Source organism: Neovison vison, chromosome 7, assembly GCF_020171115.1.
Source record: "Neovison vison isolate M4711 chromosome 7, ASM_NN_V1, whole genome shotgun sequence".
Lineage (NCBI taxonomy): Eukaryota > Metazoa > Chordata > Mammalia > Carnivora > Mustelidae > Neogale > Neogale vison.
Window position 1 is genome coordinate 51,207,661 of NC_058097.1, and position 12,270 is coordinate 51,219,930.

Sequence of the window (12,270 nt, forward strand, 5' to 3'; positions counted from 1 at the left end):
ACTCTGCTATCACTGAGCCTGCCCAGTCGGCTCCAATATCCCCAGTGGAACGGGATCACTTCTACTTCTGCAGGCAATAGACTGATAACACTATCCATGCCTTTTCCAGGGCCTCCCTCTGTTCTCCCAAGAGCCTGGTGAGTTGGCTGCTGTGAAGTGAATCAGGTTTGCTCACTGACTGCCATTCGCCCTTTATGGGACGTGGAGTTTTTACCCAAGTGGATGTTTTCCATGAAAAACTCCATGTAAAATGCCCCTCCCCCCACACCTCAGCCCCACAGAGTTCTAGGAATTGTCCTTACCATTTATTTACCCTACCTTCCCATCTCACTAAGTCTGGATTCTTAGCTCTTCAGAACCCATTTAAACAGCTCCTCATGGGGCACCTGGGTGGCTTAGTGGGTTAAAGCCTCTGCCTTCGGCTCGGGTCATGATCCCAGGGTCCTGGGTTCAAGCCCCACATCAGGCTCCCTGCTCAGCAAGGAGCCTGCCTCCCCCTCTCTCTGTCTGTCTCTGCCTACTTGTGATCTCTGTCTGTCAAATAAATAAATAAACTCTTTAAAAATAAATAAATAAATAAATAGCTCCTCGTCCTTGTCTCTTTACTGACAACAGTTTTCCTCACCATGCTTTGGTCTTCCATTTTACTTAAGGTTGTTTCCAAAAAACTCTGGTAGGATCTGTGGTCCTTCAGAGCAAGAAATGGGCCTGCTTTAGTCTCTGGAGCCTAGGGTGATGTTTGTTAAATGGATAAATAATCCCCATCCCCAACCTCTACCAGGTGGCCATTCTGCTGCCTACTTTGGTTTTCATCAGCCATTCCTGTAGTAAAATATCAGAAGTTCCTCCATGGGAGACAGTACTTTGGTTCATCTCTGACTCCCCTACCCCTTAGTGCCTAGCATATGGGAGCCATGTAGGAAAGGAAGAAAGGGCAGTGTGGGTAGATAGATGAAAGGATGGATGGATGGATGGGTGGACAGATGGATGGATGGATGGATGGAAGGATGGGTCAAAAATGGGAGGATGGAAGAATGAGTGGTTGGAACTGTCAATGGATATGTGGACAGACAGGTGGAAGGATGAGCGGAAGGCAAGACGGAAGGATGATTGGCCGGAGAGAAGAATGAAGGATGAGTGGAACAACGGGTAGATGGAAAGAGCACCGTACAGACAGATGGAAGGTGCATACATAAATCCAACAGGAAGAAAACAATTTGGAATATAATGAAAGTATCTTGGGAAAGCTGTCCAAATAGCACCATGCAAATCACCAAGAAATGCTTCCAAGGGAAATAAGAAAAAGGAAAGAGATAAAAAGGAGTCCAACTTTAGATTAGAGAAGATAAAGTCCCCAGACCGGGAAAGGTGTCCAAAGTTGAGCTGAGAGAGGAGGAGAATTTGCGGGTTCAAGACTTACCCTTGACAAGGGCCTTCAAGACGATGGTCTCAAATTCCTCAGGGCCGTCCTCAGATGAATAGACTGTCAGCAGCTCCTTCCGGGTCATGATCCTCTCCACCTGCAGAACACCACGTTCTGTACCCACCTGCCCAATGCCACCTGTCCCTCTCCACAGAGTCACAGGAGACCATTCCCTCCAGGACCTAGTAATCTAGATCCCCAGCACCCCCTACTCCCAAAGCCTGGGAATCTGGGCCCCTAGGCCTCTCCACCCTCAAATCACTGAGTCTGGGCCTCCATTCTCCTTTTCCCTGGGATCCAGAACTCCCAAGTCCTCAGTATCCTCATCCCTCAAGACCCAGGGACCTGGGTCCCTAGCTCCCTCCCATCTCAGGATTCAGAGCTGGGCCCCCAATTTCATACCTGGGCCTGCAGGACCTCAGGGTCCCCTTTGGGGAAGAAACACTTAATCCGATCCCGGGCTTCACCTCGCCTGCTCTCCCCTCTCCCTGAAGCCACAGTGTCCTCCAAGATCTCTGCCAGGCAGTCTGCAGCTCCCCCAGACCCAGCCACCAGGAGGCAGGGGAGCTGAGCCTGGGTAGCATTCTCTATCCGCTACAGGACAAAAAGGGCAGTCTGATCAGGGAAGGAAGGTGTTCATCGCACCCAGAGCCCAGATCCCCAGCCCTGTCCTCCCCTGAGACTCAGAAGCCAGGAGTCAGGGCCTCCAGCTGTCTCTCCACTTAGACTCTATACCTTTAACATCTTCTCATCACCATCGATCAAGAGGAGGAGGACAGGGATGTCAATTCCAGTCCCTGAGGAGAAAAGAGCAGGGGGCTTCGTCACCTCCCATCAGTCCTTGCCAGGGATGGGAAAGAACCACATTTCCCATGAGTCCCTGGGACAAACTTGACTCCTGCCTAATCCTGTGTCCTGGGGCCCACGGGAATCATCATATATTTTTTTAAAGATGTTATTTGTTTATTTGATGACAGAGATCACAAGTAAGTAGAGAGGCAGGCAGAGAGAGAGAAGAAGGGAAGCAGGCTCCCCGATGAGCAGAAAGCCTGATGTGGGGCTCGATCCCAGGACCCTGGGATCATGACCTGAGTCAAAGGCAGAGGCTTAACCCACTGAGCCACCCAGGTGCCCCATGGGAATCGTCATATCTTTAAGCAGGTTAGGCAGGACCAGATTTTGAACAGCAATACTTGACTTCCCAGGGAAGGGAGGGGCTGGGGGCCTGCACTCCTAGGTTCCCAAATGAGGCAGGTATTTATGGCATAAGTCACTCCTGTAATTGGTTAACAGCCCAGGAGCCAAGAAAGGATGGAAGTTTAAACAGAAACGAAGGAAATAAGAAATAGAAAGCTCTAGGGGCACCTGGCTGGCTCCGTTGGTAGAGCACATGACTCTAGAGGGGGATTGTGAGTTTGGGCCCCATATTGGGTGTAGAGATTACTTAAAAATAAAATAAAAGAAAGAGGGTGCCTGGGTGGCTAAGTCGGTTAAGCATCTGCCTTCGGCTCAGGCCAAGATCCCAGGGTCCTGGGATTGAGTCCCACATCAAGCCCTCACTTTGAGCCCCGCATCAGATGCCCTGCTCGGCAGGGAGCCTGCTTCTCCCTCTGCCCCTTACCCCTCTCCCCTCCTGCTCTCTCTCGCTCGCTCTCTCTCTCTCAAAAACAACTAAATAAAATCTTTAAATGAAAGAAAGAATAAACTATCTAAATATAATACATTTCTAAAGCCTAACAACAAAATCATGTAAGACAGTTTACTACTAATTCTATTCCCAGTAAAATAACAAATAAATGTTACTTCTTTTCACACTCATCCAGGAGTTTTGAGCTAATGGAATGACGCAAGGAAGTAAAATCAGAAAGCTGGAAGATACAAAGTTATCTATTGGAAGAAAACCTGACTTAGATTCTCAGAAAATTGGAGAAACTGCACTCAAAATAAATAAATATTCTGGGTGTGGTGCAAAAACAATGAATACTGTTACGCTGAAAAGAAATAAAAAATTTTAAAAATAATAAAAATAATATAAATAAATACGGGGGGATAAATAAATATTAGTAAGATAATTTGGTAAGAGGATTGATACCAAAAAAATACACAAAAATCAAAAACTTTTCTCCAAACTAATAATGTCCCTTATTCATGTTTTCATAAAAATGATAAATTACCTGGGAATTAATTCATCCAGAAAGGTATGAGATTTTTATGAGGAAACTGACAAACCTTACTTAAGGACCAGGCTTAAATAAAGGGGAAAACAAACACCACGTTAAAATATCAAAAAGTGACATAAAATTCAATGCAGCTTGGGGAAAGGGGGGGGGCGTAAAACGCGTGTGGAGGTGTTTTCCCTTTTTTCTTTCTTTCTTTTTTAATTTATTTATTTGAGAGAGAAGGATAGCATGTGAGAGAGAGAGAGCACAAGCAGTGTGAGAGGCAGGGGGGGAGGGAGAAACAGGCTCCCTGCTCAGCGCAGAGTCCTAGGTGGGACTCCATCCCAGGACCCCGAGATCATGGTCTGAGCTGAAGGCAGTCGCTTAACTAACTGAACCACACAAGTGCTCCTCTTTCTTTCCAAGATTTTTTTTTCCTTTTTTAAGTAATTTCTATACCCCATGGGGCTTGAACTCACAACCCCAGGATCAAGACTCCAAGGCTCCACTGACTGAACCAGCCAGGCACCCCGTGCCCCTCAGGTCTTTTTTTTTTTTTTAGTATTTTGTTTATTTATTTGACAGAGAGATGGAGAGCACAAGTAGGCAGAGTGGCAGGCAGAGGGAGAGGGAGAAGCAGGCTCTCTGATGGCAGAGGCTTAACCCACTGAGCCACCCAGGTGCCCCTGTTTTGTTTTGTTTTTAATTGGAGGGTTAAAACATTGACTTTCAGGGACGCCTGGGTGGCTCAGTTGGTTGGACGACTGCCTTCGGCTCAGGGCGTGATCCTGGAGTCCCGGGATCGAGTCCCGCATCGGGCTCCCAGCTCCATGGGGAGTCTGCTTCGCTCTCTGACCTTCTCCTCGCTCGTGCTCTCTCTCACTGTCTCTCTCTCTCTCTCAAATAAATAAATAAAATCTTTAAAAAAAAAAATAAAACATTGGCTTTCAGACTTTCTTCTTTTTTTTAAAAGATATTATTTATTTATTTATTTTCCCATTTATTTATTTGACAGAGAGAGAGATCACAAGTAGGAAGAGAGGGAGGTGGGGTTGAGGGGTGAAGCAGGCTCCCTGCTGAGCAGAGAGTCCGATGGGGGACTTGATCCCAGGACCCTGAGATCATGACCTGAACTGAAGGCAGAGGCTTAACCCACTGAGCCACCTAAGCACCCCCCCCTTTTGATATATGCATTTAAATCTACAAATTTCCCTCTAGATACCACTTTGGCTGCATCCCTAACAGGCTCTGTAGGTCATACATTTCTTACCATCCAGTTCAAAATATTTTCTTGCTTTTTTTTTCTTTTTTGACCCGTGAGTTATTTACTGACCACAACTTGTGCAACGAATCTCACAGAAATAACACAGACTACAACAAGCTAGACTAGAGAATGTGCAGGTGCTGTAGGATTCTGTCCACGCACATGGAGGCGCGGCCAGAACCCCTCCCTGTGCTACCAGAGGGCGGGGGGGGGACCCTCGTGGCCAGAAGGAAAAGGCTTCTTGGGGCCGGCGATAGGTTTCTTGATCTGGGTGGTGGTTTCACACATGGGTTCAGTTTCTTAAAACTTTACCGAGCCATCTGCTTTCGTGTCGTTTAGATTTCGAGGCAAATATTTTTTTAAAAACAGAGCAAATAGTGGGAGAAGGTACTAGACCGAAGGTAACTCCTCAGCCCCTTGATCCCCAAACCTCAACCAGACTGGACCACGGGGACCCTGAGCCTCACACCGTGGTCCCCTGTGGAGGAAGCCACTCACCACCCACGCCAGTCTTCTGCTGCGCGACGTAGGACTCGAATCGGAGGCGAAAGCGGTTCTCGCCGCCCAGGCGGCCATGGGTGCCGTCGTCCACCAGGAAGAACGCCGAGTAGTTGTAGTCAAGCGGAAACTGGACCCCATCCTCGCGATCGCCACGCCACGGGTACCTCGCAGGAAATGAGCCCTGGGTGACAATTGGCCAGACCAAAGAGTTTTTCCATCAGGACCAGGACAGACAGGAGCCCCTCCTCCCTCAGACTCCGGTCAGAGGCCCCAGACCCTCCTCCCTCAGACCCAGGGATCTAGGCCCTTAGCCCCTCCTCCCTCAGACCCAGGGGTCCGGCCCCCAACCCCTCCTCCCTTGGATCCAGGGATCCAGGCCCCCAGCCACTTCCTCCCACAGACTCAGGATTCCCACCCCCTCCTTTTCCAAGACTCTGGGTCCCACCTTGGGGTTAGTGAGGGCATCTCTATTCCGAACCACTCCCCAGGGGGCCACACCCATGGCTACCACCTTGGTACCCCCGGTGCTGGCCGTCTGGTGGTCGCGCACAGCCACACCAACGTGCCGGCCGATGCCCCTGTGCAGACCCCCGGTGACAATCCAGGCCCCTGCACAGAGACCCAGAGAGTGACAGTGAGGTCCAGAGACACGGGTGTGCAGGGACAGAAAGAGGGAAGAGAGAGGAAGACCAAAATAGCCTCACAGCTGGGGGGAGACCGCATCCACCCCAGAGAAGTAGGGGGCAGGGGCCCCAGACTCAGGGGGCACAGCCAGCCCCCAGCCTCAGTCACCTGTGCTCTGGGCAGCCCGCACCAGCCCGCGACGCAGCAGGTCCTGCAGCCAGGTCTGGAGGATGGGGCCCCCTGACCCCCCCAACACTGACACCACCAGGTTCGGGGCCGGGAAGCCCCATGTGCGGGTGACCAGATTATACACGGTAGCTGGATCCGTGCGGTCGGAGAGCCGGAGGAACTGCGGACACACAGGAGGAAGGGACATGGGGAAAGGGACACCGACAGAGAAGGGGACAGAGACGCAGAGAACAGAGATCCAGACAGAGAAGAATGAGGGGAACAGTAACCCAGGAGGAAAGGACAGAGACCCAGAGAGAAGGCAACAGACTTAGAAAAGACAGGGGTGGAGGGAGCGAGATTCGGGGAGAGGGAAGACAGGGATGGGCAAACAGGGAGAGCATTCAGCAGCAGCAACCCCAGACTCTGACGGGGGTGTGGGGGGTATGCAGCCCGGCTGGCGGACCCCGGCCCTGCCCAAACATGCAGGCCTCACATTGCTGGCCTTGCGGCCGGCGCCCAGGAAATCCAGGTCCCCGTAGGCATCGGTCGGCTTCTCTGTGGTGTGCAAGTCACTGTCCCACACGGTCACCACGGCTGCCCCGAAGGCATCCTCCACAGCCACGGACGGGTGGGCGCTCCGGGGACGCCCGCACTGGCACAAGTCTCCTCTGGGGAGGAGGGGGAAGGGGAGCATGAACCCCAGAGGTGTCCCTCAGCACCCCTGACTCTAAGGATCCTGTAGAAGCGCCCCCCTCCCCACAGGTAGACGCATAGTCCGTGCAGACTCTGGCGCTGCCCAGCGCTGGGGACAAAGTACAGCCAGAGCCAAACAGGCCAGCAGAAGGGAGCCACAGGGGCTCAAGGAAGCTGAGCGGGGAGGCACCCCGGCCCCCCTCACCGTGCTGCACTGCCCCAGCACCACAAACCATCAGGGGCCAGCCTGCTGCCCCCAATCCAAACAAGAGAGAACCCTCGAGAAAGAAAAGCCAGAGGTTTCAGAGAGCACTCAGAGGCGGGGGCAGCTGTGGGACATTAGGGTTCACCTCCCTGAGCCCCCATTTCCTCCTCAGATCCAGACAACAGTAAGGCGGTGAAATCACACAGTGCGAACTAAACAGAAGGCTGCGTGGAGAAACCACTGACCCCAAGGGGGGCGGAGCTTCACACAACCTTGCCTTATTGGTGCCGCATCACTGTCCAGGGGGGAGGCTTCCCGGATGCTAGAATGTCTGCAAGGCCTAACCCTTCGCTACTCTTTTGTCTGTTCTGAGTTGTTTTTGTTTTTTAAGTTTACTTATTTAAGTACTCTCTACACCCGACATGGGGCTTGAACCCACAGCCTAGAGATCCAGAGCTGCCTGCTCCCACCAACTGAGCCAGCCAGGAGCCCTGCTGCCCTGCTTCCACCTTTTTTTTTTTTTTTTTAAACAGAGAGAAGTCTCCGAAAATTGGTCTGCCAACACCATCCAGTTAGAAGGAAAATACTTTCATTTGCTTCTCATCGTGATGGTCTTCTGTGGCTTCTTTCTTTCTCTTTGCAGCAAATGGAAGTTTTTTCATTTATGGTTATCAGAGACGAAACTAATGTTTCCCTTAAATGCACAAGTAGTCCTTGCGTCCCTTAAATAAGTGGACAAGCGATGGGCCTCAGAGTTTTCAAGAGCAAGCAACATAGGTTTGGGGAATGAAGAATTCAGCTGAAAATGTATCTACATCTCTTTGGTCCTGATTCCAGACGGGACTGCAGATAGCAGAGGAGACCCCAATCTACAAAAGCAGAGTGAGCTTTGACTTAAGGACCAATTTCACAGAATACCACTGGGGGTACACGGATCTGTTAAAAGCTGTAAAGACGCTGAAACAACGGCTATCAATCTACACCTGGGATGGACGGAGCACAGCCCGGCTCTTGGCGCAGTGTGTACAGTGAAGGACACATACTTTCTCATTTCTGAGTCCATCTCCAGGGACCCAGCATGCCTCAGGTGACCCTCTTGGTCCTTTCACCTATCTCGGTCCCATCCCTAGACCCATTCATTACCTTCCATCTATTTCCCACTAGTCCTTGTAGATAAAACTTCTGCATGGAATGTTCCAGAACTTAAGCTGTCTAGTCTAGTTGACTTTAGCCACATGTGGCTCATTACATTTAAATAAATTAAAGTTAAATACAATTAAGAATACAGTTGCTAGGTCACTCTGGCCACATTTCAAGTGCTTGGGAGCCACATGGGGCCAGTGGCTGCCATACTGGACATGGATATAGAACATTTCCCCCATTGCAGAAAGTTCTGGTGGACAGAACTGGCAGAATCCCCACTCTGCACTTCTCACCTCCTACCCCTCTTTTTCTATGTGGCCGCTGAAGATGACACTGTTCTTGATAACATCAGCAAGGACCAGCATATCCCCAAACACAACGGCCTCTATTCAGGTCTCGTGTGACAATCATAAAATGGCACTGGTCACAGGTCAAAGATTGATTCTAAGAAACCTTTTCTGTCCCTTGGCAGGGCTCGCCTGCTCCCCTGCATGGATCTCAAAGTTGATGCCCCAGGGGCCAAGAAAGTAATTTAGGGGAAAGAAGCATCAGGTGGGGGAGTGCCCGGGTGACTCAGTCAGCTTAGCATCTGCCTCTGGCTCGGGGCATGATCTCTAAGTCTAGGATTGAGCCCTGTGCCCTGCTCAGTAGGGAGCCTGCTTCTCCCTCTGCCTCTGCTGCTCCCCCTGCTTGTGCTCTCTCGCTCTCTCTCAAGTAAATAAATAAAATCTTTAAAAATAAAAAAACAAAAAACAAAAGTTCTCTTCTGTGCAAAAAAAAAAAAAAAGGCTATAGAGTTGCTAGCACACCTTCCCCAACTTTGCACATATTCCTCCCCCAATGTTTCACCTTCTACAGTTTCAGTTACCATCTTCAGCTAAGACTTCTTGAATGCTGGACAGAAGTCACAGACCCAGGTCTGCGGTGTCCCCTAGTCCCCTCCAAGGCCCCTGACACGTGAAGATCCACGCTGAGCTTGGAAATACTCCCCAGACCCACTCATCCTCCTGGATTCCCCATCCTGGGAACAACCCCACTGTCTCCCGGGTCGCAGACTAGATGTAGAGGACCCATCCTCCCCTCCTCTTACTCCTCAAATCCAGCAGTCCCCAAGCTCCTGTCCCCATCCCCATCCTGTGTCCCCACAGGGGTAGGCCTGGCTCAGGCCTCTTCCCATCCCAGCCTCTCCTGTGGCTTCTCGAACTCCTCTTCATCCTCACACAATCCCCAGAGGCTCTTTCCACACTCAGTGCTGATCCCGCCCCTCCCACTGCTCCCCAGCACCCCAGGCCAAGGTCCAGGTTCTTGAGGCCCAGTGACATCTGGCCTGCCCTCCTCCATGGAGACCTCCTGCACCTTGAACTTTGCACATGTTCTTCTCACGCCTTTAAATGCATGCTCTCCTCTCCCTGCTGCCAGCTCATCCTTCAGACGCCTCACCGGCCCCTCCTCCTCCAGAAGCCACCTCTGACACCCTGTGTGCCCTCCTCAGCCACAGCCAGACCAGAGAGGGCCCAGCTGCTTGTCATTCCGAGCTCCCGTCTCTCTGCCTTAGTCCTCGTCCCACCAGACCAGAGGTCCCTACACTGCCTTGGCCACACTCCCCACCAGTAAAAAGGTCTGGAGCACTCGCCCCCAATAACGTCCGTCTGTTTATTTGGGCATCATTGCAAGCCTTACTGAACTACTATGTTCCCAGGACTCACTAAGTGAGGAATGGTGACATCTCCCATGCCCCCAACGATGGTCTTGAAAACAACTTCAAAGCCAGAATCCACTGGAGAGACCGTCCCTGAAAGCCAGGGGCTCCCTGAGATAGGCAAATGCTGCACGGGCCTCATGCAAGTGTCCCCAGCCACCAAGCCCAAGCACGGGGCCTCCCCCAGAAGTAACTGCTACCTTCCAGGGGTCATCGCGGGCATTTTCCAGCATCAACCACGTGCTGGGCCCCGTTCCAGAAATTCACAAGCAGGTACTTGTTTAAATCCTCATAATAAATGCCCACTCAAGACGTAAGGCCTGGCTTTATGTGCAGGTGACAGATGAGGCCCAGGGAGATGAAAGGATTTACCCAAAGCCACACAGCACTAGTCCCGGGTGACATCTGAACCCTGCCAGGGCCTGTGCTCCTGATAATTACGCTCCCTTGGGAGCACTGAATGCAGGCTTATTGGATGAATGAATGAATGAACGAACAAACGAATGAATGAATGAAACAAACAGCCTAAAGAAAAAGAAAGTGACGTAAGAAGACGCAGAGAAGAGACACAGGGAAGGAAAGAAACAGAACCAAGCCTGGGGCTTTAACACTGACCCTGCCCAAAGGGAAATTGGAAGAGTCTGCACGGACCCAAACCCTCCCCAAACCCTCCCACTGGGGAGAGCGCCACCAGGGCACGCCCTTGGAAGTGACCGCAGTGACAGGAGGGCGGGGGAAGCGAAGGTGGGCGGGGTAGCGGGCCGGGGACGCTCCGGGGTCGATCCCAGGGGCGAACTCCTCACCCCGCATCTGTGGGGTCAACGATGAATGTCGTGCACGTCTTCTTCTTGAAGATCTTGGGGATCCAGCTCTGGGGACAAGAACAAGGGGTGGGAGGGCTCCAGCTCAGTCCTATGGATACGAGTCCCCCATCCCGCACCGTTCCCCGTTCCCAGGAGTCTGGGACCCTAGCGCCTTCCTCTCCCAGCCTCAGGACTCCCCTAGCCCCCCACTCCTATCTGTCCCCAAGGACCCAGGAGTCCAGAGCCCCCTAACCTCCGGGATCCCGCACCCCAACCCCTTCCTTCGTCTAAACCAAGAATCTGGGTCTTCAGCACCCCCCTCGCTGGGAACCCGGAGGCCAAGCCCGGGAGTCAGGCCGCCGTACCTGCTCCTTCTCTGGACCCACCATGCTGCCGCAGCCGCCGCAACCTACCCGGCTCCCCACATTCCCTCCACCAACCCCGATTCCAGACCCGCCCAGGACAAACCGGATCCGCCACTTCCCAGCCGGGGCGGGGCCAGGTCTGGGGGGTGGGGCGGGGAGTCCTGCGGATGCGAAAACGAGAGGCGGGGCAAAGGGGCAGTCGCAAGGGCCAGTCGAAGACCCAGAGGGGGCCAGAGAGCCAGAAAGAGGGGGCCAGAGAGCCAGAGAAGGAGGGACAAGAAACTGGGAGAGGGAAAAGGAACCAGAGAGAAGAGGACAGGACCCAGAAAAGGAATGTCAGAGACAGGAGAGAGAGAAACGGAGTTTGGGGGGGGGGGGGGAAACAGAGACCCAAGATGGAATGCCAAAGGTAGGGAAGGGGGTACATTAATCCATGGTGGGGGGGTGGCACAAAAACTTAGGTAGGGGGCAGAGAATCAGAAAGGGGGTGAACAGAGATGGGGGGTACACTGTCTCAGAGAGAGAAAAACAAAGAGTTGGGTGGAGAGCAGACAGGAAGATAGTGGAATCCTGTGGCTGGGGAACAGTGGGTGGCAGAAATGAGAGAGGGAGTCCCATAAAGAGGGCTGGGGACCCAGAGGGCCAGGGCACTACAGGGTGAGGAGTGGGAGATAGTGACCCACAGACAGGCAGGGCCACGTGTCTCCTGCTAGCTTTGACAGGGACAGCTGCGGCCTAGCTGGGTAACCTGAGCCCCCCACCCCCCCTCGCTGTATTTATAGTGCTGGCCTGGCCTGGTCTCCTGCCCTTGGCTCCAGGGACAGCAGGTCACAGGTGTGTGTGCTGGAGTGAGCTCCTTCCACCCCTGTCCAGGGCCTCCATATTGTCATCCACACTCTTGGCAAAGGCTCCCTCTCTGGCCAGAAACTCCCCAGAATCCAATCCCCAATTCTTCCGTGGCAGAGGTCTCTCCTCTCGGATGGGTCCCTCCAGCCCCCACAGTTGTCTTAGGCTCCCCACAACTTGGCCCACTAAAAGTCTACCCATTATCTTTGCTGCTACCAAACATGAACTTGTTGGCAGCCAAGTCAAGCCCTTGGCCCCCAGTCCTGACCAGGCTAAGACCCCTTCACCTGCCCCTTCCCCAGCTCTGGGAGGAGGAGGAGCAGGAGGGGAGGGGCAGACGGGGACTGACCCAGAATAACTCAGGGCAGAAAGTA

General features: G+C 52.6%; 1 protein-coding gene across 3 annotated transcripts in view; it reads right to left on the bottom strand.

The window, feature by feature from the left end:
- TRPM4 (transient receptor potential cation channel subfamily M member 4) overlaps positions 1–11,109 on the bottom strand; it is a 38,596-nt gene extending 27,487 nt beyond the window's left edge. The window contains exons 1-9 of one of the 3 annotated variants that reach the window (XM_044256902.1): positions 11,051–11,109; positions 10,686–10,753; positions 6,636–6,810; positions 6,140–6,320; positions 5,793–5,956; positions 5,345–5,528; positions 2,159–2,220; positions 1,826–2,017; positions 1,421–1,520 (exon numbers count right to left, since the gene is read on the bottom strand). In XM_044256902.1, the coding sequence (XP_044112837.1) occupies positions 1,421–1,520; positions 1,826–2,017; positions 2,159–2,220; positions 5,345–5,528; positions 5,793–5,956; positions 6,140–6,320; positions 6,636–6,810; positions 10,686–10,753; positions 11,051–11,074 (1,150 nt within the window). In that variant the 5' untranslated portion in view covers positions 11,075–11,109. Of the gene's footprint in view, positions 1–1,420; positions 1,521–1,825; positions 2,018–2,158; positions 2,221–5,344; positions 5,529–5,792; positions 5,957–6,139; positions 6,321–6,635; positions 6,811–10,685; positions 10,754–11,050 lie in introns of those variants that run through there. The other 2 variants (XM_044256903.1, XM_044256904.1) reach the window with 2 other exon arrangements.
- Positions 11,110–12,270: the final 1,161 nt, after the last annotated feature.